The sequence below is a fragment of the Octopus sinensis genome, linkage group LG5, assembly GCF_006345805.1.
Source record: "Octopus sinensis linkage group LG5, ASM634580v1, whole genome shotgun sequence".
Taxonomy (NCBI): Eukaryota; Metazoa; Mollusca; class Cephalopoda; order Octopoda; family Octopodidae; genus Octopus; species Octopus sinensis.
This window is the reverse complement of record NC_043001.1, coordinates 33,360,912-33,383,670: the sequence shown is the minus strand read 5'-3', so window position 1 is coordinate 33,383,670 and position 22,759 is coordinate 33,360,912. Positions and strand designations below refer to the sequence as shown.

At 37.5% G+C, this 22,759-nt stretch overlaps 1 protein-coding gene across 1 annotated transcript in view; it reads left to right on the top strand.

The window, feature by feature from the left end:
- The window catches only part of LOC115212012 (protein sel-1 homolog 3-like), a 57,807-nt gene extending 40,871 nt beyond the window's left edge, over positions 1–16,936 (top strand). The window contains 5 exon segments of the mRNA XM_029780802.2: positions 136–226; positions 3,036–3,142; positions 6,810–6,937; positions 9,649–9,751; positions 16,306–16,936. Coding sequence (XP_029636662.1) covers positions 136–226; positions 3,036–3,142; positions 6,810–6,937; positions 9,649–9,751; positions 16,306–16,401 — 525 coding nt within the window. The 3' untranslated portion in view covers positions 16,402–16,936.
- Positions 16,937–22,759: the final 5,823 nt, after the last annotated feature.

Here is a 22,759-nt window from a genome sequence, read left to right as displayed (position 1 = left end):
GAGAGAATAGAGAGAAAGTGTGTGTATATATATATATATATATATATAAATGCTTTTTACACACCGTATTTCTCATTTCGTTATTGACTTAGACAAGAGTGACCCTATAACTGTCTAGTGTTTATATATTTTCAGAAAGGATTTGTCAGCTTCATAGCTCGAGAATGCCAATGGCGCAACTATAATCTATCAACGCTGCGTGAATTCCAGTTTGTTGACCCATATGGTAAGTCACCTCTATTACAAACATATACAAGTCGCACACGTATCTTACGGGTTACGTCTAATTAGTCTTAGAGAGATATTTTTCATCAAAGGATGTTCATCAAATGTTCATATATAATATGAATTATTTGGGTCTATATAGTATGCCGACTGGGAAATAGCGTCGCTAGGTGAGGTTAGCTTGTACTTATGCAGCATTGCTACTTGACAGGTGGGCCAAGGGAGCGCTCTCGTTCATTGCGCGCCCTCCTTCTCGATAGTTCGAAGGCTTGTATCACCAGACAGCTAGTCGGCTCTGGCTGCTGGAACTGAAAAACACTAACACGCTGTTGGAAGGTAGGTTTAGAGAGGGTGCGGGCCAAAACTTCGCGCCCTTCCCCTCCATTGGTCAGTCGAAGCTTAGACAGTGTCACATGACAGTCAGCTGGGGGTGCCTGCTGGAGCCTACCGGTGAGTATGTAAAGGATGGTCATTCGCCCTCTGACATTCGTTGACGTTGCATAGAGGAAACCAAAGAACAAAAGGCTAAAGAAAAAAGGAGAAAGAAAAAACGCACTCATCACCAGAGCTGAAGACACCTCCGAAAGTATGGGGGCCCTGCCATGTCGAAAACGGTACAGGAGTAGGGACCAAAACCGGACGTGGTTTCTCCCGATTATGTCTTTAACCACTGGATCCTATAAAGGAGCTGTTGAGGTAGCGAACCACGAAACATGGTTGGAATACCTTCCTTGCTTCATCATATCAACTCTATATTTACGGTCTTTTCTCCACTTATCTCCTTTTTGCATAGTCTATTGTGTATTTAGTCAGCCGTAGTTATGTCAGATAATTAATATTGAAAATTCATAAGACCGTTTAGGATTTAAAAAATAAAACAAAACAAAAAGAAAAAAGATTATATATTGTCCAGACTTTATATATGCAAAAGAGGTGTGTCAAAGTCAGGAATGAATGAATGGTTCAATGAATGAAAGAATAAAGTTAGAAATCTGGATAGTTGTGCTGCGTAAATATGAATGACCTGTCGGGACACCATATTTCGTTGTGCAACCATAATATACTACAAAGTTAATAGGCAATGGGGTTGGATGAGTGCTGATGAAAGAGTAAAACTTCTTGAAATATGGATATACACCTATTACCAATTTTTCATCTTCGATCTCATTGTTGTTTACATTAGGCGTACTTGTATACGAAACGTCGTAACAAAATTAGTGCTGGTTATAATTTCTATAGAAAATCCATGAGATAACCTTAACAAGTTGTGCTACGAGAAAAAAAAGGCGGAAAAGATTAGCGTTCAAAATGTATTTAAGTGTGAAAGCGGTGGGCTGGCAGAATCGTTAGCACACCGGGCAAAATGCTTAGCGGCATTTCATCCGTCCTTACGTTCTGAGTTCAAATCCCATCGCGGTCGACTTTGCTTTTCCTCCTCTGGGTTTTGATAAAATAAATACCAGTTGAATACTGAGGTCGATGTAATCGACTTATCTCTTCTCCTGAACTCGTTGACCTTGTGCCAGAATTTGAAACCGATATGTATTAAAGTGTGAACACGCCAGACAAAATGCTTAGCGGCATTTCGTCCATCTTTATGTTCTAAGTTCAAATTCTATCGAGATCCACTTTGCTTTTCGTGGTTGATAAAATAAGTATCAGTTGAGCATTGGGGTCGATGAACTTTTCTCTCTCTCCTGAACTTTTGGCAAAAATTTGAAACCAATATGTATAAAAGAATATTGTTTTTTTTTTGAAGATCCCATTGAACTTTAGCTTAAGGCAATGTTTTGAATGTATCACAAGATTTAGGCAATCAGAAATCAAGATGAGAGGCATACTAATACCTTATCATAGTACATCTTGACCATAAAATAACATCAAATAGTTTTTGCTGTTATGCAGGCCCATGTCGAACCTGATTGAGCATACTCTTTGTGGCAATCCATTTTTTTCTTGTATATGAGGGACTACCTTGTCCTGTGCGTCTCTTCAGATCGTAGCATGAGATTTGGAGAAGTTTTAACTGCTGTTTCTAGCGTGTCGAGTGACCGTCTCAAGGTTTTCTCGATGGTTCTTAGATGTTAATAATATAAAAGAAGTTAAGAATAGTAACTGGAACGCTTTCATGAAGTTCTATATGCGCGAATGTGTCGAGATCATAACTACTTTTAACAGTTCATCGTCTTAGCTAGCTCACAAATAGGTGCTTAATCAATATCCACTTCTATTGCGATCTAAACAAATAAATATTTACATAAATAGAGATATGTTAAGTAGTGTATAATTACAATCAGGGGCTAAGTTATTGGCTAAATACGTAAACAAATCTTGCATCCATTCTCATTGTTTTAATTTATTTAGGAAAAGAAAAAAGTTATTGAAGAAAGGAGTTCATATACCAAATGTATTGAAGTTGCTTCTGATTCTCCAGTAATGTGGTGAATTCAATAATTTATCCTATTTCTCTCAGACAGTTTTTCGAAATCAGTGACGGAAGTTACTAGAAAAACACTTAAGTATTTGCATACAGGTCTTCCTTTTCATCGTAAACCGGTGATTACCGCCCGTTGACAAGAGGCAACTACCTCGAAACTGCAGTCCGTGCGTATCACTTAGGCTTACGAAAGAGGGATGACCTCCCTTTGCAAATACCATAAGGGCACAGATAGTGTGCTTAAAGCCAGCTGGAGACGATGATCTCCTGGGGCTAAAACCTACAGTAACCCACCCTTTGTGGTTAGCCATATTGAGATGGCTATTATACTTTACGTTATCCTATTTCTATTTTACTAATTATTTTCCTGTAGCGCTACTAAAAATGGGAGATTATAACTGGTACGGCTGTGGTGGTAAGCAGGATCTCACTAAGGCAACGCAATTCTACATGGGGGCGGCTTCTAAAGGATCTCCTCATGTAAGTATATTTGATTTCTAATTCCCCTTTTATTTTCTACTGTCCCTTATTTTACCTCAGATAAGCAATCTTCCGGACGAACTTGAAATCAAGCGTCTTTAGATAACTTTTCATGTCATAGGTGCTTAAGTTACGTGTCTCATTTCTCCCAAACTGGATTGAGCTCACTAGATATCTATATATATAAAGCTGTAGTTGTGTGAGTGTCTGTCCCCTTCGATTTAGATTCCTAACTACTCCCACATTTTGCGGTGCAGTTTAACCAAATTCGGGTATCTTATAGTCGTGATTCATATTGAGCCCGTCTGAGTATTAGCGCGCGTCTACGATGAGTCTACGATTTTTAAAATAATTTAACATCATTTTTTATTCCATTTTAATGCATAATTTTGTTCGTGGTCGATGGCAGCGGAGTTGGCGTCCATGGTCACACCTGCACCTGTTTGCTTCTCCCCCCTTCTTCCCTCCCTCGTGAAGCTGTGGGGAAGGGAGTGTAAGGAAATCAACGTCGTAAAGCGTTGTCAAGGAGACCAGCGTTCTTTTAGAACAACGACTTCATGGCTTGAAGACACCAAAACAGAAATGGCTAAGAAAGCCCGAATTGGCATCTATAAGGGAAGTAACCCTCTAAAAATGCTTAAATAGTTATTTCCCTTAGAAACCCGAGCAACGCCGGGCGATACTGCTAGTATTTTATAATATTTAAGTATATTTTTGTGTCATACTGTTTTGAATCCAAATCATTTTCAGGTATGACTGTGAATCCAGATCCTATCTTCTATTCATCTTATTTCGATGACTTAAAAATTACAAATATTCTGAAATCGATTTAATTGATCATAAAATTCCCATCCCCACAAAATGAGTTTACGACTGTATAAAATAATTGAAACGATCTGATCACCCACGTGTACGTGCAAGAATGTGTTTGTACACACACACACACAAACCACACACATATAAATTTAGTGTTCACAAAGACATATTCTCTTCGGCTTTGTCTTCTCTTTGTTGAATGTAATGTAAACAGGGAAACTCAAGCAGTTCTTGAGATGTCTGACTCTGCTGACAAACTCCTTTTTGTTAAGCTATTCACTTGATTGTATTTCGTTCTGAGCAAAACCATTGTTTTAAGTATTAAGTAAAATAGTTTTCACAAACTTAAATGTCATATTCTACTTAGGTAATTTTAATTTCATATCCGCGCCTATAAAAGCCTCTTTAATTTCATTCTAGTTACTTTTGTTTTAGTGGTTACATATTTTCTTTACAAACAGGATATTGAGTCTTAAAATGGAATGTCATTGTCTTGTGTAAAATTAGAAAACAGGAATCCATTTTTCCGTTTTAAAAATTATTTAATGATAATAAACAATGGATAAGAATATGTCAAAAAAAGACAAAACAAAAAGGGGCGTATAATAGATACTGACAATTTGTGCTGAGATCGGACAAGATACCTAAAAATAAAATGTCGAACGAGAGAAGACGGAATTCAAGCAATGTGCGGTTAAGCTAATATCCTGTTTGTAAAGAAAATATGTAAACACTAAAACAAAAGTAACTAGAATTAAATGAAAAACGTTTTCTTAGATACGAATATGAAATTAACATACATACATACATACATACATACAACATACACACACATATACATACATACGCACATACATATATACACACACACATATCTCTCCCTTAAAGACTCCGCCGGTTACGACGACGAGGGTCCCAGCTGATACGATCAACGGAACAGCTTGCTCATGAAATTAACGTGCAAATAGCTGAGCATTCCACAGACACGTGTACCCTTAACGTAGTTCTCGGGGATAATCAGCGTGACACAGAGAGTGACAAGGCTGACCCTTTGAAATACAAGTACAACTCATTTTTGCCAGCTGAGTGGACTGGAGCAACGTGAAATAAAGTGTCTTGCTCAAGGACACAACGCGTCGCCGGGAATCGAACTCACAACCTTACGATCATGAGCCGAATGCCCTAACCACTAAGCCACGCGCCCTCACACACACACACACATATATTGTTTTATCAGTTCCAGCTCAAAGCCGTGGCCATGCTGAGGCACCGCCGTTTTGCTTCACTCTTATTATTGAGAGCTTCCTCTGATATGAGGCATTTGGTGAATAAGGGAGTTTGAAGTCGCTACCCTCATTTGCGCCCCTGTTGCGAGGGAGGTTCGTCAGGAATTCCCGAAGGGAGAGATCCAGTTTTGATTTTAAAACACCTACACCCATTTTGTGTAGGTGCCCCAGGCTCTTTGGGGGAATATTCAAATCCTGTGGGCCCCTAAAACCCAGGTTGTTGCAGTAACTGGTCCTGAAGCGCGATGGCATTGTTGGGATCTTTGGCACTGTGCAGTGGTGACTCGTTCTGACATTTGCGTAGCTTTCAATGCCAAAATTTGACACAATACCTTCCAGTATCTTCCAGATGTATATCACTGCTCATCTCTCCCGCTTTCGCTCCAAGGAGGAGAGTCTTTTTTCTTTCAGCTTTTCCCCAGTAGCTGAGTTGTTGCAATGAGACGATCTTCTTTGTGAAGCTTTGCTGGATTGCTTCAAGGTCCGCAGTTAATTTTAGCATTTCAGGGTGACCAGGCGGCCGAGGACGAATGTTTTCTAGAGGACCATCATGGTTTCCTTCTCTTTGGTTCTGAATGTTCTTAGTATCCAGCCAGCCAGTCGTCTGTACTTTGTCGCAGATCGTCTGCTGGGTATAAGTGTGGTGGCTTAACATTCAGGTAGACTGACTGAGGCATAAAGATGAGGCAATATACCTGGCACAGATTTCGGTCCTACATGACTGGCGGGATTGGTGTTCAGTTTGATCCTTAGCAGGCGAGGAAATCTAAAAACCCTGATAAAGTTGAGTTCTTATGAGTTGTGGTCCTCAAAAGAAAGAATAGGACTCTACCACTTTAATGTAACTATGGTTATATTTTACCGAGGGAAGGGTTTTAGTTGATTGAATTGATTGTGACAACTGAAATAGAAAGGCTGGAAAGCAAAGTAATGGTCGAGTACTGAGTTCTGAATTTTGACACAAGGCCAGCAGTTTGCGGGCAGGGACTAAATCGATTAAATCGACCCCAGTGTTCAACTGGTACGTATTTTATCGACTCCGAAAAGTCGACCTCGGAGGAATTTGAACTCAGAACGTAAAGACGGACGAAATGCCTCTAAGCATTTTGCCCGGCGTGCTAACGATTCTGCCAACTCACCGCCTTATTAAGAAAAGAAAAGCCCCCCCCCCCAAAAAAACCAAACAAAACAAAAACAAAGCAAAAAATCCTCTGAAAAAGAAAGAAAAGAAAAAAGCATTAAGTCCCAGACAGCATTGTTTTTGTTACACCACCGCTTTATTTAACAATCGATCAATAAGAAAGAAAACTACTATAGAAAATAATATATGTTGTAATGTGTTTAATATAAATACTGAGGGGGATAGGAAATTATATTATTAGATAGCTTTAAATTATTTGATACTCATGTGTTTGTTCAATTGTTTGTTGGGGTTTGACTTTGCCTTTCATTTTCCCGAACGAATGTTCTAATAATCTATGAAATACTCAATATTCCGAAAGAAGAAAAACATTTTTTGTACATATTTGTTAATATTTAATACTTTTAATATTTAAACTTTTCAGGGCATTTTCAGTCTTGCACAAATGGTAGAAGAAGGGGTACAACTTAAAGAAACCGACCTAAAAAGACTAGGACTACCTTTAGAAGTCGGAAAAAGCAACATATCTCTGATATTTGAACTTTACAATCGGTGCGTATCTTTATTTTATAGAAATATATTGTAAAGAGTGAGTGCAATTGTTATAGGTGTGGGATCTTTTCCTTTTGAACGGCAGTTTTCAACATAATTTCTAGTTAACTAAACATTTTTAAACTTCGTATACTGGTAGAATGTGTCAAAATAAAACATTTTTTTCTTTTGGTTTTCTTGAGAAAATTGTAATTTGTAAGTTTAACGTAGTTTAGTTTTTCGAATTTTAACCAATCCTATGGCCTCTATTGAGCTAAAATCATTTGCTGCGTCTAAAACTGAGACTACATCCTGTCACTGACCCTAACCCTAACCTACACTAACCCTAATTCTAACACTAACCCTAATACTATCCCTAACCCTAACTCTAAATTTTAGCCTTTCGTTTTTTTTTCTTAATTGTTAAATTAATTTAATTGTTACGCGTGTGTCTAAAATTATTCGTTTTGTTTTTGTTTTGAGATACACGTGTATTGTTTAAACTAATTTCCATTGCTTAAGAAAAAAAAACGAAAGGCTAAAACGAAAGCAATGGAAAATAATTTAAACAATTAACAAACAAAATAATTCCATAATTTTATACACACGCTTTCCGAACGTAAACATAACAGTGACAGGATGTTGTCTCAGTTTTAGACGCAGCAAATGATTTTAGCTCAAAAGAAGCCATCGATTGGTTAAAATTCGAAAAATTAAACTACGTTAAACTTACAAATTACAATTTTCTCAAGAAAGCCAAGAGAAAAAAATGTTTTATTTTGACACATTCTACCATCATACGAAGTTTAAAAGTGTTTAGTTGACTAGAAATTGTGTTGAAAACTGCCGTTCAAAAGGAAAAGATCCTAGGTGTGTTATACAGGGTGCAGCAGAAAGGCTCCCCCGATTTCAAAGGCAAATAAAAAAATAAACACATGAAGATACAAGAAAAAATCGTCGCTCTCCACTCCCGGCCATGGTGGATTCTACCTGCAAAAAAAAAAAAAAAATGGCATTTAATGAACTTCATAGAAATACAAAGTTTTTTCATGCGTTTCCATGTGTTTGTATTTTAACCTTTAAAATCGGGGCAACCTTTCTGCAACACTCTAGTTTTGCCCGACATCAGCTATGAGCAAAAGTATTCCTGTCACAACAATCACATACTATTTTTTTTTACTGTATTCAGAAGTGGATAATCCAACGCGTCTTCTCTCTATTTAATAACGATTTAGTTACTTCTTTTAAAGGTCGAAAGACCAGAGAGGCTGAGTAATCAAGTTCATCAAAAAAAAGTTCAAGAAAAGGTGCAGGAGTGGCTGTGTGGTAAGTAGCTTGCTTGCCAACCACATGGTTTCGGGTTCAGTCCCACCGCGTGGCACCTTGGGTAAGTGTCTTCTACTATAGCCCCAGGCCGACCAAAGCCTTATGATTTGATAGACAGAAACTGAAAGAAGTCCGTCGTATATATATATATATATATATATGTGTGTGTGTGTGTGCGTGTATGTTTGTGTGTCTGTGTTTGTCCCCCTAGCATTGCTTGACAACCTATGCTGGTGTGTCTATGTCCCCGACACTTAGCGGTTCGGCAAAAGAGACCGATAGAATAAGTACTAGGCTTACAAAGTATAAGTCCCGGGGTCGAGTTGCTCGATTAAAGGCGGTGCTCCATGACTGAAACAAGTAAAAGAGTAAAACACTAAGTATAACATGTAGATATATAGATAATCCAGTCTCTCTGAATTTAACGTACAGTTATATATATGTTATGAATGAACCATATCTAACTGCTGAATTGTAATTCGTCATGACCATCTCTTTCGAATGTGGCCATGAGTAAGACATCTTTCGATAATTCACTCTGCCTAGCTCTAAAGAGACACCAAGGTTCAACGGCAACATTCTCTCTCTTTACTCTTTTACTTGTTTCAATCATTTGACTGTGGCCATGCTGGAGCACCGCCTTTAGTCGAGCAAATCGACCCCCAGGACTTATTCTTTGTGAGCCTAGTACTTATTCTATCGGTCTCTTTTGCTGAACCGCTAAGTTACGGGAACATAAACACACCAGCATCAGTTGTTAAGCGATGTTGGTGGGGACAAACACAGACACGCAACACACACACACACACACACACACACACACACACACACACACATACATACGACGGGCTTCTTTCAGTTTCCGTCTACCAAATCCACTCACATGGCTTTGGTCTGCCCGAAGCTATAGTAGAAGACACTTGCTCAAGGTGCCACGCAATGGGACTGAACCTGGAACCATGTGTTTGGTAAGCAAGTTACTTACCACACAGCCACGGCAGACTTAATGTAAACACTCTCAATAAAATAGAATCAAGTAATTCCTCCACAGGATAATGTTTTGAGAGAATCATTACTTACTAAAGAAAAACATTTTGGAAAAAATGCTTGAGAAAGCTCAGATTTGACAGTTTCTGTTTTCGAGTTTCTGGGAGATAGTTTCGCTGTCTTGTCTTTTTAAATAATCAAAACAATGTTTCTATTTTCTGATGCGATCTTATATAATGAAATGGCTTTGGAGCTGATTGATGACAGTCCATTCTGCCATACAAAACTTAAGTCGGTCAGCTAAAACAAAAAACAAAACAAAAAACACTAACTAAATATTTACCTGTTTCTACTGTAACTGATGTAGGTCAAGTATAGAAAACTAATCAAACATTTGTATTCAATGAATTCGTTTACAGGTGTAAAGAATCGCATAACACTGAAGCTTACATTCCATGTTCTATTGCTTTATGGAAAGTTCAAATGCTTTATGTATGGAAGCATTATCATCTATGGATGAAGGTAAGTAGAACCACGGAAACATTTACTGAAAATTTTTTCAAACGGTTGGCAGTTTTTTTTTAAAGGAGGCTGAATATATAACGAGGCAATTTTCTCAAAATTTTATTTTAGTGTAAAGAAATATATGTTAGCGCAGATAAAAAAAAATGTTTCAAAATATATTTGACATTGATAAAATATATCTTAGCATAGATGTGAACCTACATCCAGATGAAAGTCCACAGAATAAAAACTCTGTCTAAAGAATATATTGCAATGAATGGTTATAGAACTATGTTTGTAGAGAGTGAGAGCAGGTATAATTCGGGTGCATACATGAAACATCTCTAGTATAGACGGAAATATACGTTTCTGTGTGTGTGTGTGTGTGTGTGTGTGTTTATTACCCACCAACGCCTGAGAATCGTTGTTGCTTTGTTTACGTTTCCGTAACTTAGCGGTTCGGCAAAAGAAGAAGACAGAATAAGTAATAGGCTTTAAAAATATGAGTACTGGCGTCAAGTAAAAAGTAAACTATAAAATAGATGAATGTGATAAAAGGATCTTATAAAATATTCTGGATTAAGGAATTAAAAATGTATAATGATTATAATGATTGTAATGATTTCTTAATTGCATTACTATAATAGCTTTATGACTCAATGTCTGACAATATTTTTACGAGAGATTAATTTAAGTCATTGTATGATGTTTAATGATTATACATAGGTGCAGACGTGGCTGAGTGGTAAGAAGCTTACTTCCCAACCGCATGGTTCCGGGTTCACTTCCACTGCGTGGCACCTTGGGCAAGTGTCTTCTACTATAGCCTCGAGCCGACCAAATGCCTGTGAGTGCATTTGGTAGATGGATACTGGAAGAAAACCGTGTATATGTCTTTGTGTGTGTGTGTGTGTGTGTGCGTGTTGTGTCTGTGTTTGTCCCCCACCACCGCTTGACAACCGGTGTTGGTATGTTTACAACCTGTAACTTAGCGGATCGGCAAAAGAAAAGATAGAATAAGTACTAGGCTTTAAAAAAAAATTATTGATGGCAATTCATTCAACTAAAATATTTGCAAGTCGGTATCCCAGCATGACCGCAGTCTAATGATTGAAATAAGTAATAAATAAAAGATTTTTGTGCAATCACTCACTCACTCCTTGACAGAGAAGTAATTTATTTAGTCCTATGAAAGAGAAAAAAATAAATAAACAAAAGAAAGATATTTACGAATGAATACGATTTGGAACAAAAGTGTAACTTTTATTTATTATTTTTGCTAAGTCTGGTGAAATAATCTTTTCTACTCTAGGCACAAGGCCTGGAATTTTTTGGGGAAGGAGGGAGTTAGTTGATTACATCGACCCATTGCTTGACTGGGACTTAATTTGTCGACCCCGAAAGGATGAAAGGCGTAATTTGAACTCAGAACGTAAGGACAGACGAATTACCGCTAAGCGTTTCGCCCAGCATGCTAACGTGTCTTATTTCTTTATTGCCCACAAGGGCCCGAGGGGACAATCAAAGACAGACAAAGGGATTAAGTCGATTACATCGACCCCAGTGCGTAACTCGTACTTAATTTATCGACCCCGAAAGGATGAAAGGCAAAGTCGACCTCGGTGGAATTTGAACTCAGAACGTAAAGACAGACGAATTACCTATTTCTTTACTACCAACAACAGGCTAAACACAGAGAGGACAAACAAGGACAGACAAACGGATTAAGTCGATTACATCGACTCCAGTGTGTAACTGGTACTTATTTAATTGACCCCGAAAGGATGAAAGGCAAAGTCGACCTCGGCGGAATTTGAACTCAGAACGTAGCGGCAGACGAAATACCTATTTCTTTACTACCCACAAGGGGCTAAACACAGAGAGGATAAACAAGGACAGACACACGGATTAAGTCGATTATATCGACCCCAGTGCATAACTGGTACTTAATTTATCGACCCCGAAAGGATGAAAGGCAAAGTCGACATCGGCGGAATTTGAACTCAGAACGTAGCGGCAGACGAAATACCTATTTCTTTACTACCCACAAGGGGCTAAACACAGAGGGGACAAACAAGGACAGACAAACGGATTAAGTCGATTATATCGACCCCAGTGCATAACTGGTACTTAATTTATCGACCCCGAAAGGATGAAAGGCAAAGTCGACCTCGGTGGAATTTGAACTCAGAACGTAACGGCTGACGAAATACGGCTACGCATTTCTACCGGCATGCTAACCTTTCTGCCAGCTCACCGTCTCAGTCTGGTGAGTAAAATGTCACGAAGCTGAATATATATATGTATATACATGTCTGTGTATGTTGATATGTACACCACACACACACACACACACACACACACACACACACACACAAATATATTAGCTCCTACCAAATGTGTTGAGTGTCACTTTCGTTTGTGCATTCACTTGTACGCGCGCACACACATATTTAATATGTATGTATGTATGTATGTATGTATGTATGTATGTATGTATGTATGTATGTATGTATGTATGTATGTATTATGAATGTATGTATGTATGTATGTATGTATGTATGTATGTATGTATGAATGTATGTATGTATGTATGAATGTATGTATGTATGTATGAATGTATGAATGTATGTATGAATGTATGTATGTATGTATTATGAATGTATGAATGTATGTATGTATGTATGTATGTATGAATGTATGAATGTATGTATGTATGTATGTATGTATGTATCTTTGAATGCATGTATGAATGTATGTATGAATGTATGTATGTATGTATTATGAATGTATGAATGTATGTATGTATGTATGAATGTATGTATGTACGTATGTATGTATGTATGTATGTATGTATGTATATTCATTTCTGGAATGTTCTTTGTGTGGGAAGTACTACATCATTCAGTATTTCTCAGGTGTTAGAGGAATGGGATACATACAATACACATACTAAACGGGACACTTAGGAGAAAGCTAAGAGAAGGAAGTAGAATGTTGCTCACTACCTTAAGATAACATCGTTCTCAAACTTGTGTGTCCAGTAAGGGAATATTTATTCACTTATTTATGTATTTGTTTATTTATTTACCTACAGAAATAACTTACTATGAGTCACATTGCTGCTGGGAGAATTCAGTAAAATTTGTTTCGACGTTGTTTTTATCATGATAAAATCTAAATTTTTCAGATTTTAATCATAGAGAGTGGGCTGGAAATTTCATAGGCTAGCTTTGAAGGAGTGACATTAGGGCTGCAAAATCTTGCATGCATTAATATCGACCCTTCTTTTTTAACAAGTGCATTGTTTCTTTCCAGGTAAACTGACATTTGACTGTTCAAAGAAGACTTCAAAACTAACTAGTAGCGACTTCTCATGAAAATGGAGAGAATTTCTTATCGTGGTGTTATCAAGTACCTACAGAAAAAAAAAAAGGGTTTAGCCTCCAAGGAAAATCATGTTGATATGGTTGCTACGTTAGGGAATGATGCTCCAGATTTATCAACAGTACAAAAGAACGGAGAGTCTTGAAGATGACCCAAGGACTGGATATCCTGCAATTGCCACCACCGAGGTGGGGACCATGTTCACCACATGGTGACGTATGACGGGCAATTGACAATAAATCAGATAGCCAATGCCATAGACTATCCAGTGAGAGAGTTGAGAATATTCTGCACTAAGAATTTGGCATGACGAAGGTTTCTGTTCGGTAGGTGTCACGACTTCTGGCATCTGATCAAAGGTGCATTAGTCTGATCACATCAGGGCAAAATTTGACATTGTTTGTGGTAGATCCAGCCGATTTCCTTGAACGTTCCCTAACCCAGGGTGAGTGTTGGGTTCATCATTTTGAGCCAGAGACAAAGAGACAATCCATACAGTGGAAATACCCCTTCTCACCTACTCCAAAGAAGGCCAAGGTCATTTCATCAGCAGGAAAGGTGATTGTCTCGGTTTTTGGGATGCAATAGGCAATGTGTTTATTGACTATATTCAAAGGGGCCACACCATCAATAGGGAGTACTATACCAACTTACAAAAGGTTATCAAGACCAAACACCCAGGAAAACCGATGAAAAGGGTTTTATTTCATCAGGACAGTGCTCCAGCGCTCAAGTCCTTGGTTTCAAAGGCTGCTGTGCGTGGTTATGGCTTGGAACTTGTTGATCACCTCTATTCTCTTGATTTGGCCCCATCAAACTATGCTCCATTTGACTACCATATGTTTCCCAACATGTAAAAACGCTTGACTGGGAATCAGTATCGTAATGATGGTAACATCATACCTGCTGTTGATGACTTTCTTTGACGAACAGGATGAAAGCCTCTTCACCATGGGAATCAAGCACTGCAACACCGATGGAAGAAGTGTATGGGCCATAAGGAGACTATGCTGAAAGACATTTTCATTTGGTTCCATTCCATGAGAGTATCTTGTTCAGCCCGTGAACTTTTCAGCCGCCCCTCATACCTACCTTAAAATGGTACCCACTGCAAGATTCACTCCTTATTGTGTCGTGGTGGCTGGTGTACTTCAATGAACCCAAGAGCGCAAGATCCTAGTAGGACCTCCCATGCTGAGCAAACCAAAAGAAAGTGACTAAACTAATATGGATCCCCTTCCAGTGGTAAAAATGGGTTGCATAGGGCTAACAACCGTACCCAGAAAAATAAAAGCAAAGTTACAGAAGCATCGATGGTAATTCAAAACCAGCAAGACGTCGGAGGGAAAGGTCTTCCAATAGGAAAACGTCAGACTCTGACTGGCAGTCAACAAGGGAGACAGAAGAGAGGGTGCCCCACATATAGCTGGAGGCGAGATACTGAGGCTGGGCTGGAAAAACAGGGATCAAACTGGTGACAAGCAGAGAAGATATTCCAGAATCGAGAACAGCGGAGAAAAACTCGTCGCTGGCTTATTCTCTATAGGAAGCAAAGGGCTCAAGAAAAAGATTGAAGTAACACCGTTCGTGCTTTTTCAAAGATATCTGTAATGTCAAACTTGAGAATCGAAATCGGATCGTGGACAAAGGTTTTCTGACGGCTTTCTTCTATCCAATGGCACTTCATAAAGCTGTAGTAGACTTCATTTGGTCACATTCCATGAGAATGTCTTGTTCAGTTTATGACTTTTTCAGCCGACCCTCGTATGTACCTTAAAGTGGTACCCATTGCAACGTCCACTCCTTATTCCACTGAAACCGGAGTAGATCATGCAAAGGAATTATCGATTCCATTAGTATTTGCTGATAAAAATGACCATAGCTTGTGTTTAAATAGTTCAAATCCTGTTTCGAAAAGGGAAAAGATCGACGGAACTAGGTCCCCGATACGATAAAGGGTTTCCAAAGTAATTACATAATAGGTGTTTCAGTATGTTAACTGGTGCTCTCGTGCAAATTACGTTTAAAACAGTCTCGGGACAATGAAACCTTCTTGACGAGTGATCCCAAATAATCTCGTCCAACTCTATTTTACAAGTCGGATGAGTTTGGAGACTGCGGATTGAATACTCTTGAGGTGGAAGGGGCATAGCTGGCGTTTAACATCCCAAGTAAGCTGGCGCCACATTACATGAAATCACTTGATAATTTTTTCCTTTGTAGCTTCCCAAATGCTTAGTATTTTATATTTAACTACTGAGCGTTGTATTTTTTAATGAATTTCATGTATTATCACATCAATCTTAGAAAGAATTATTCTAAATTTTAAATATTAAACAAATTTATTATTATTATTATTATTATTATTATTATTATTATTATTATTATTATTATTAGTATTATTATTATTAAGGCAGCGAGCTGGTAGAATCGTTAGCACACCGGGAAAATGCTTAGCAGCATTTCGTCCGTCTCTATGTTCTGAGTTCAAATTCCACCGAGGTCGACTTTACCTTTCGTCATTTCGGGGTCGATAAATTAAGTACCAGTGAAACACTGAGGCCTTGCGTCTTTCGCAGAAAGGATTATTATTATCATTAAGGCGGCGAGTTGGCAGAATCGTTAGCATGCCGGGCGAAATGCTTAGCGGCATTTCGTTCGTCTTTATGTTCTGAGTTCAAATTCCGCCGAGGTCTTTTACCCTTTGGGGGCCGATAGATTAAGTAGCAGTTGAGTACTGGAATCGATGCAATCCACTTAGCCCCTCACCGCAAATTTCAGGCCTTGTGTCTATAGTACCTTTTGACCTACAGATTTAAAGAATAATTTTTTTGTAACTAAACACTTTCAAACTTAGCATTTTTGAGAAAAACTTATATTTATGAAGTTATTTCACCTTAAAGTTCTCGTATTTCTGTAATTTCAACCAATCAATGACGTGTATTCAGCCGAATAAAATTACTGCTGTTGTTTGTCAACAAGAGCTTCTGGCGGTGTATATTTCGTTTGTCTACTAGTGTTTAGTTACAAAAAATTATTTTTTAAATCTGTAGGTCAAAAGGTAAAGATCATATAGTAGAAATGATTATTATTATTATTATTAGCATATCTTGTTTTGCTTTTCCCTAAATCTTTGAACTTATTGCACTCAAATCTGCATAAAATTTCCTGTTCCATTCTTGCAGGTATCAAGTCTCCTTGGACTGACTCTGGTCACGGCGGGTTTAGTGTACAACCTTATAAAAAGTTACCAACAGATTGATTCAGTGAGTACAGTGTGAACAGATCTGGAATAACGAAGCCATGCACCTCATATTCAAACACAAAGAATTGATTTTTTTTAGTTTACTCTTGAACATATCCATAACGAACAAATGCAATTTTGACTTATTTTAATTTGTACAGCGCCTTTCGTGGGAACACGCATTTATGTTTATTTGCTTTAAAGATTTTTGTTATAATGATCGATTTATCGGTGGGGCTAAATAGGCGATTGTGTGTATATATATATATATATATATATATATATGTATGTATGTATGTATACATATCCACCTATAATTACATGCACTTCTTAAAATAATTTAATAATTTTCTTTTTTTGTATATTTAAGATAGTGTTACCACGATTTAAAACGAGATCTTCAATTTAGTAGCTACAAGTAATACGCACCAATTTCTCAATTAACCTGCTTCCAAATAAAATTTTTTTTTTGTACTTTCTCATGCACCTTTTTTCGCTAATTATTTTTTAAACAAAAAATATCTTTTCTAAAACTTAAACTTGAAATATACTTATATTTTCATTCTTCAATCAGGCTTATATATATATATATATATATATATATATATAGTGAGAATTTACAAAAAACAAAAGACGATGTATTAGTTTAACGCTCGGGAAGTGAGAAAGTCTTTTACGTTTCGAGCCTACGCTCTTCGACAGAAAGGAACATAGAAATAAACAGGGGGAGAAAACATAAAAAGGTGTAGTGGCTAGCGATCTATCACTATATATAGTTCAAATTTACAAGAAATAAAAGACGAAGTCAAGTGAGGGATTAACAAGCAAGTGTATTAGTTTGACACTCGGGAAGAATGGAAAAGTCTTTGACGATTCGAGCCTTCACTATTCGACAGAAAGGGCTGAGAGGAAAAAAATGGAAAGAGAAGGAAAAACAAACAAACAAAAACGGAGAGTATGTATATATATATATATATATATATATATATTCAATCTATTATCTTATAACTGAGTTATAGAACATTTGTTGAGAGTTTCAAAGAGAGTTAGAGGTTGTGGATCCAACCAACTAAGGGATAGTATCTATCCAATATACTGCTGGTAGAATTCCTGAATAATACACAACTGTTGGTTATTGCGTGGCAGTTACACTACTGAGTATATTAACTAGGAGAGGGTAATAAGTGGTTTTACCCTTAATTAATATGGCAAGAAGAAATTGGAGGAAATCCAGAGGTAGTATATCATCAGCTGTTAGACATTGTATTATGTGTATTTATTTAAAGCAGTTCTGATAATATATATATATATATAATATATATATATATATATATATATATATCTATATATATATATTATATATATATATATATATATATATATCAGAAGTTTTAAATAAATATAAATACACATGATATAATGTCTAACAGCTGATGAATACTACCTCTGGATTCCCTCCATTTTCTTGTCTCACACACACACACATATAATTGTTTGTGATTTTTGTATTAATAAAAAGACGGAATTCCTTTTTTACTGAGTTAAGAAAGAAAGGTGCTGTATGTGTGTAAGTTTAGTTAGACTTCTAACTTCTATACTTCCATCTAGCAATTCTATATATGAAATATTGAAAACTATTACTGTGCTAAAATTACGTATCTCAACAAAAGTTCTATGACTCAGATATAGGATAATGGATTGAAAACGATGTTTCAGTAGATATTGTGATCAAAAGGAAACAACTTTTAAACATTCTTTAGAGATTTTTTTTTTACTACAAAGCCTTAATGTTGCTACACAATCAACAGCACCAGTGCCATTTTGAAATGTCTATCAATATCGATAAATTAGGTTCGATACAAGAACTCAAACATGAAGGTGGGTATACTCGATTACATCGATCCGAATATTTGACGGGTACATATTTCACAGACTTTTCAAAAAAAAAAATGAAAGGAAAAATCAGTTTCAGACTGGAATTGAACTTAGATCGTAAGAGGCTGTAACTAAATACTCCCATGTCGCTTTGCGAACGCGTTAACGATTTGGCCAATTCGTTACCCAAGAAAAGTTTTCGAGTATGTGATATGATGTAATATATAAATTAATGAAAATAAACTCATTTCTATGACTTTGTAAATTTTATTTTTAAATTGTTGTTTGTATTGATTTTTTGTTGTCTAACAATAAGTTAACTTTGAGCAGATATGATCAAAAGTGCTTCAGCCCAGATCATCCTGTTATTTTAGCGATATTCTGGATAGCATTAGCTAATGCGTCCTTTTATTTTTAGATAGAAGAGCATGGTTTGTGGCATTATTCAAATCCAGCCCCACCCTCATCGAACAGACATACTGAAACTTATTCTTGCCACAACAATTCCATATCTTTAGAGGCATCCAGGATAATGTTATCTAATGTATTTCTAGATTTTTAAAGATGATAGGACATGAGCTGTTTGATATTTTTAAGACGATGGGATATGATTTCGGAGAGATATGGTCAAGCGGATGCACATAGGCTCCTTCTTTCATTTGATTGCAATAATGGGTAAATCTATCTAATCTATCTGAGCTTGAAAGATAGCTAAAAGGATGCTGGCCAACACTGGATGTAAAACCTTCTAAATCTACGAAATACTTCTGAAGCTGTATCAATATTTTTATGTTCCTGCTCTGTAAAGTAAGCATAAATTGCCGGAGAGCTTTATTAGTAAGACAGTTTCAATTAGCTTTTACTATGGCTGAGCTGTCTGAAATTACTTATTGTTAAATATTCGACAACGCCATAGTTTTAAAGCCCTTTTTTTATTTTGAAAGGAGTACTGACAAAATTTGTTATGCGTTTTCTCTAATTAATACGATACACGAATCCGGTTAGAATAGAAGAAAAGGGAGAGAAATATATTTAAATTTTCCATGATGTTTGACTCATGCATTTTAAAACATATTTTCTTATTTTACATATCAAGTCTGACTCTCTGAATCTCCCTCAAACCAAATCCACTGTCTTAAAGAGAAACTAATAACGAGAACACTATACCTGAAAATAAAGAATGTGTGGTCACGACTGGGGTTTCTTTTGATCATAAGTGACCTAGGAATCACTGAGATCCAAAGAAGAACAGTAACAGCACGAAGAAAAAAAATTGACCTCAAAATATCACATTTAGTCAAGAACGTCTCTTGTAAAAATCTATATTAACTCGCCATTAGACATGTACTACGTATAAAGAGTCTTTACAACAAAAACCATTACACAGCTCATACTACAAAATAAAAAAGTCAAACTAGAAATACGTTATCTTTTCTTTCGAAAGACAAAATCAATAGCAATAATTTACTCGCCCACACAACTACCATCGTAAAAAAGAAAAAAGAAAAAGAAAGTGATTAGTAGGATAAATATTCAACTGTTAGACGTCTTCAAACCAACTTTGCAAACATATTATGAAAGCATTATGCAATAACTTCTCACGAATATTCTGTTGTGTCTGGGGAGAGTCATTCTCTTTTAGTGCCTTATTATTTAACACGCTCACCGGTAAAATTTCCACTTATTTCTTATTTTTATTTTCTAAAATTTTCGTTGCGTCTTGCAACCTTTCCAATAGTCTTGTGTTAAATAATAAGGCACTAAAAGAGAATGACTCTCCCCAGACACAACAGAATATGCTTCAACACACGAACTCATATAAAGAATCTTGCAAGCCAAATCCAGAAACGAAATATTCACACGAATAGTATTATATCAATTTTTAAGATGGTGGGCTGAGGCTTGAGGGAGATTTCACTCCGTTATCTAGCATTTCGATCGACCACAGAGAAATAATCACTCTTGCTCAACAATCATCTCAAAGATACAGTTAGGTGTCAAATACATAAATCGCCCATGTAACAAACAACTTATCGCCGGTGAACTCTAATCATTTAATTCGTCAACCAAAGAAATCAGGAATATAACAATGGTTCCCATCGAATATTTTAAGTATTCAATGATTAGGCTCACTCCCTTCAGAGGACTCTGGACATTTTATTCTTTATACAAATAAATCAGGAACATAACAATAGTTCCTGTAGGATATTTTAAGCATTCGATGATACGGTTCGCTACCACGAATTGGAACACCTATATTCGGCTGGGTATATGATCAGCTTTTAGAAGCCTGCAGCAACTCATCCACAGCCCAACTACCAAACATATTTAACCAACGAAATGTGTAATTTAAATAGCGAGAAACAAAGCCTAAATAGTTACATGGTTATAACTCACAACGAATAAAAAAGGGGAAATATGTCTGGTATACTTGTATTTGTCAATGTTGTTCATATATTACATACCACTGGCCTCATTAAGTTATTTCCCCATAGCTCATTTGTGTTCAATTTATGCAAATTATCTTAGCCATAAAATGTTCTAGTCTTTTCGTATCTCTGTATCCCTCCGCTGTTTTCTTCTTCTTCTTCTTCTTCTTCTTCTTCTTCTTCTTCTTCTTCTTCTTCTTCTTCTACTACTACTACCAATCAGGGCTCACGCCATTAGCCACAAAGAATAATCTCTAATTCGAGCCTACCCTAAGTTACTAAGAATGCGTGTGGAAACTTGAAGATCCACCCACCACATGCGATAGACTGGCGGTTGCACGGGCGGGAAAGCTACGTTGTTATCCTCATTCCGTAAACGGTGGCTTTTAACAGATGGAGAGCTGAATCATCCTGGGGTACAGAGGATTCGCAATCTAGACTAGGGTCTGAAAGTTTACCACACCATAGTGGGTTACACCGTGGTTCCGCTGCTTTGTGACAGAAGTAGGAAGAAAGAGTGAGAGAAAGTTTTGGTGAAAGAGTACAGCGGAGTTCACCACCACTATCCGTCGGAGCCTCGTGGAGCTTAGGTGTTTTTGCTCAATAAACACTCACAATGCTCGGTCTGAGAATCGAAACCGCGTTCTTACGACCGCGAGTCCGCTGCACTAACCACTGGGCCCCTGTGCCTCCACTTCTGCTATTATTGATAAGTTAGGGCAGTTTTCGGACTGATGATGCCTATTAAAGCAGAAACTTGTCCAACACAGTCCTTTTATCTCCTGGCGACACGCCTGTCGCTTTCCTTAATTGCATACCAATTTTGGAAAATCCTTGATCCTTGAGATTATTACCCTTCATCGTATGCTGCTGGTCTCTATTACCATTTGGTTGATACATTGTCTCGAGGTAGAGATAACTTTTATAAAATCAAGAATTTCTTTTATGATATTTGATATACCCGTATTTATATTTATGTACGTGTATATAAAAAAAAGAATTGGCACTCAGTCGGTCACGACGAAGAGAGTTCCAGTTGATCCAAGCAATGGAACAGCCTGCTCATGAAATAAACGTGCAAGTGGCCGCGTACACCGACACGCACACCCTTAACATAGTTCTCAGGGAGATTCGGCGTGCCATAGAATGTGACAATGTGAAATACAGGTACTTCTCGTTTTTGCCAGCTGAGTGGACTGAGTTAAAGGGAAATAAAGTGTCTTGTTCAAAGGCACGACGCGCTGCCGGGAATCGAACTCACGACCTTACGGCTGTCAGCCGAATGCCCTAACCACCAAGCCACGTGCCTTGATGTACGTGTGTATATAGACATATATATTTCTTTACTGCCCACAAGAGGCTAAACATAGAGCGGACAAACAAGGACAAACGGATAAAGTCGATTACATCGATCCCAGTGCGAAACTGGTACTTTATTTATCGACCTTTCATCCTTTCGGGGTCGATAAATAAAGTACCAGTTTCGCACTGGGATCGATGTAATCGACTTTATCCGTTTGTCCTTGTTTGTCCGCTCTATGTTTAGCCTCTTGTGGGCAGTAAAGAAATATATATGTCTATATACACACGTACATCAAGGCACGTGGCTTGGTGGTTAGGGCATTCGGCTGACAGCCGTAAGGTCGTGAGTTCGATTCCCGGCAGCGCGTCGTGCCTTTGAACAAGACACTTTATTTCCCTTTAACTCAGTCCACTCAGCTGGCAAAAACGAGAAGTACCTGTATTTCACATTGTCACATTCTATGGCACGCCGAATCTCCCTGAGAACTATGTTAAGGGTGTGCGTGTCGGTGTACGCGGCCACTTGCACGTTTATTTCATGAGCAGGCTGTTCCATTGCTTGGATCAACTGGAACTCTCTTCGTCGTGACCGACTGAGTGCCAATTCTTTTTTTTATATACACGTACATAAATATAAATACGGGTACACACACACACTCACACTCACGCACACACATTCACACACACAGACACACACACTCACTCACACACAGATACAGACTGACAGACACACGCACACACACGCACACACACAATGTATGTATGCATATGTATACGCGTGCGGACGCG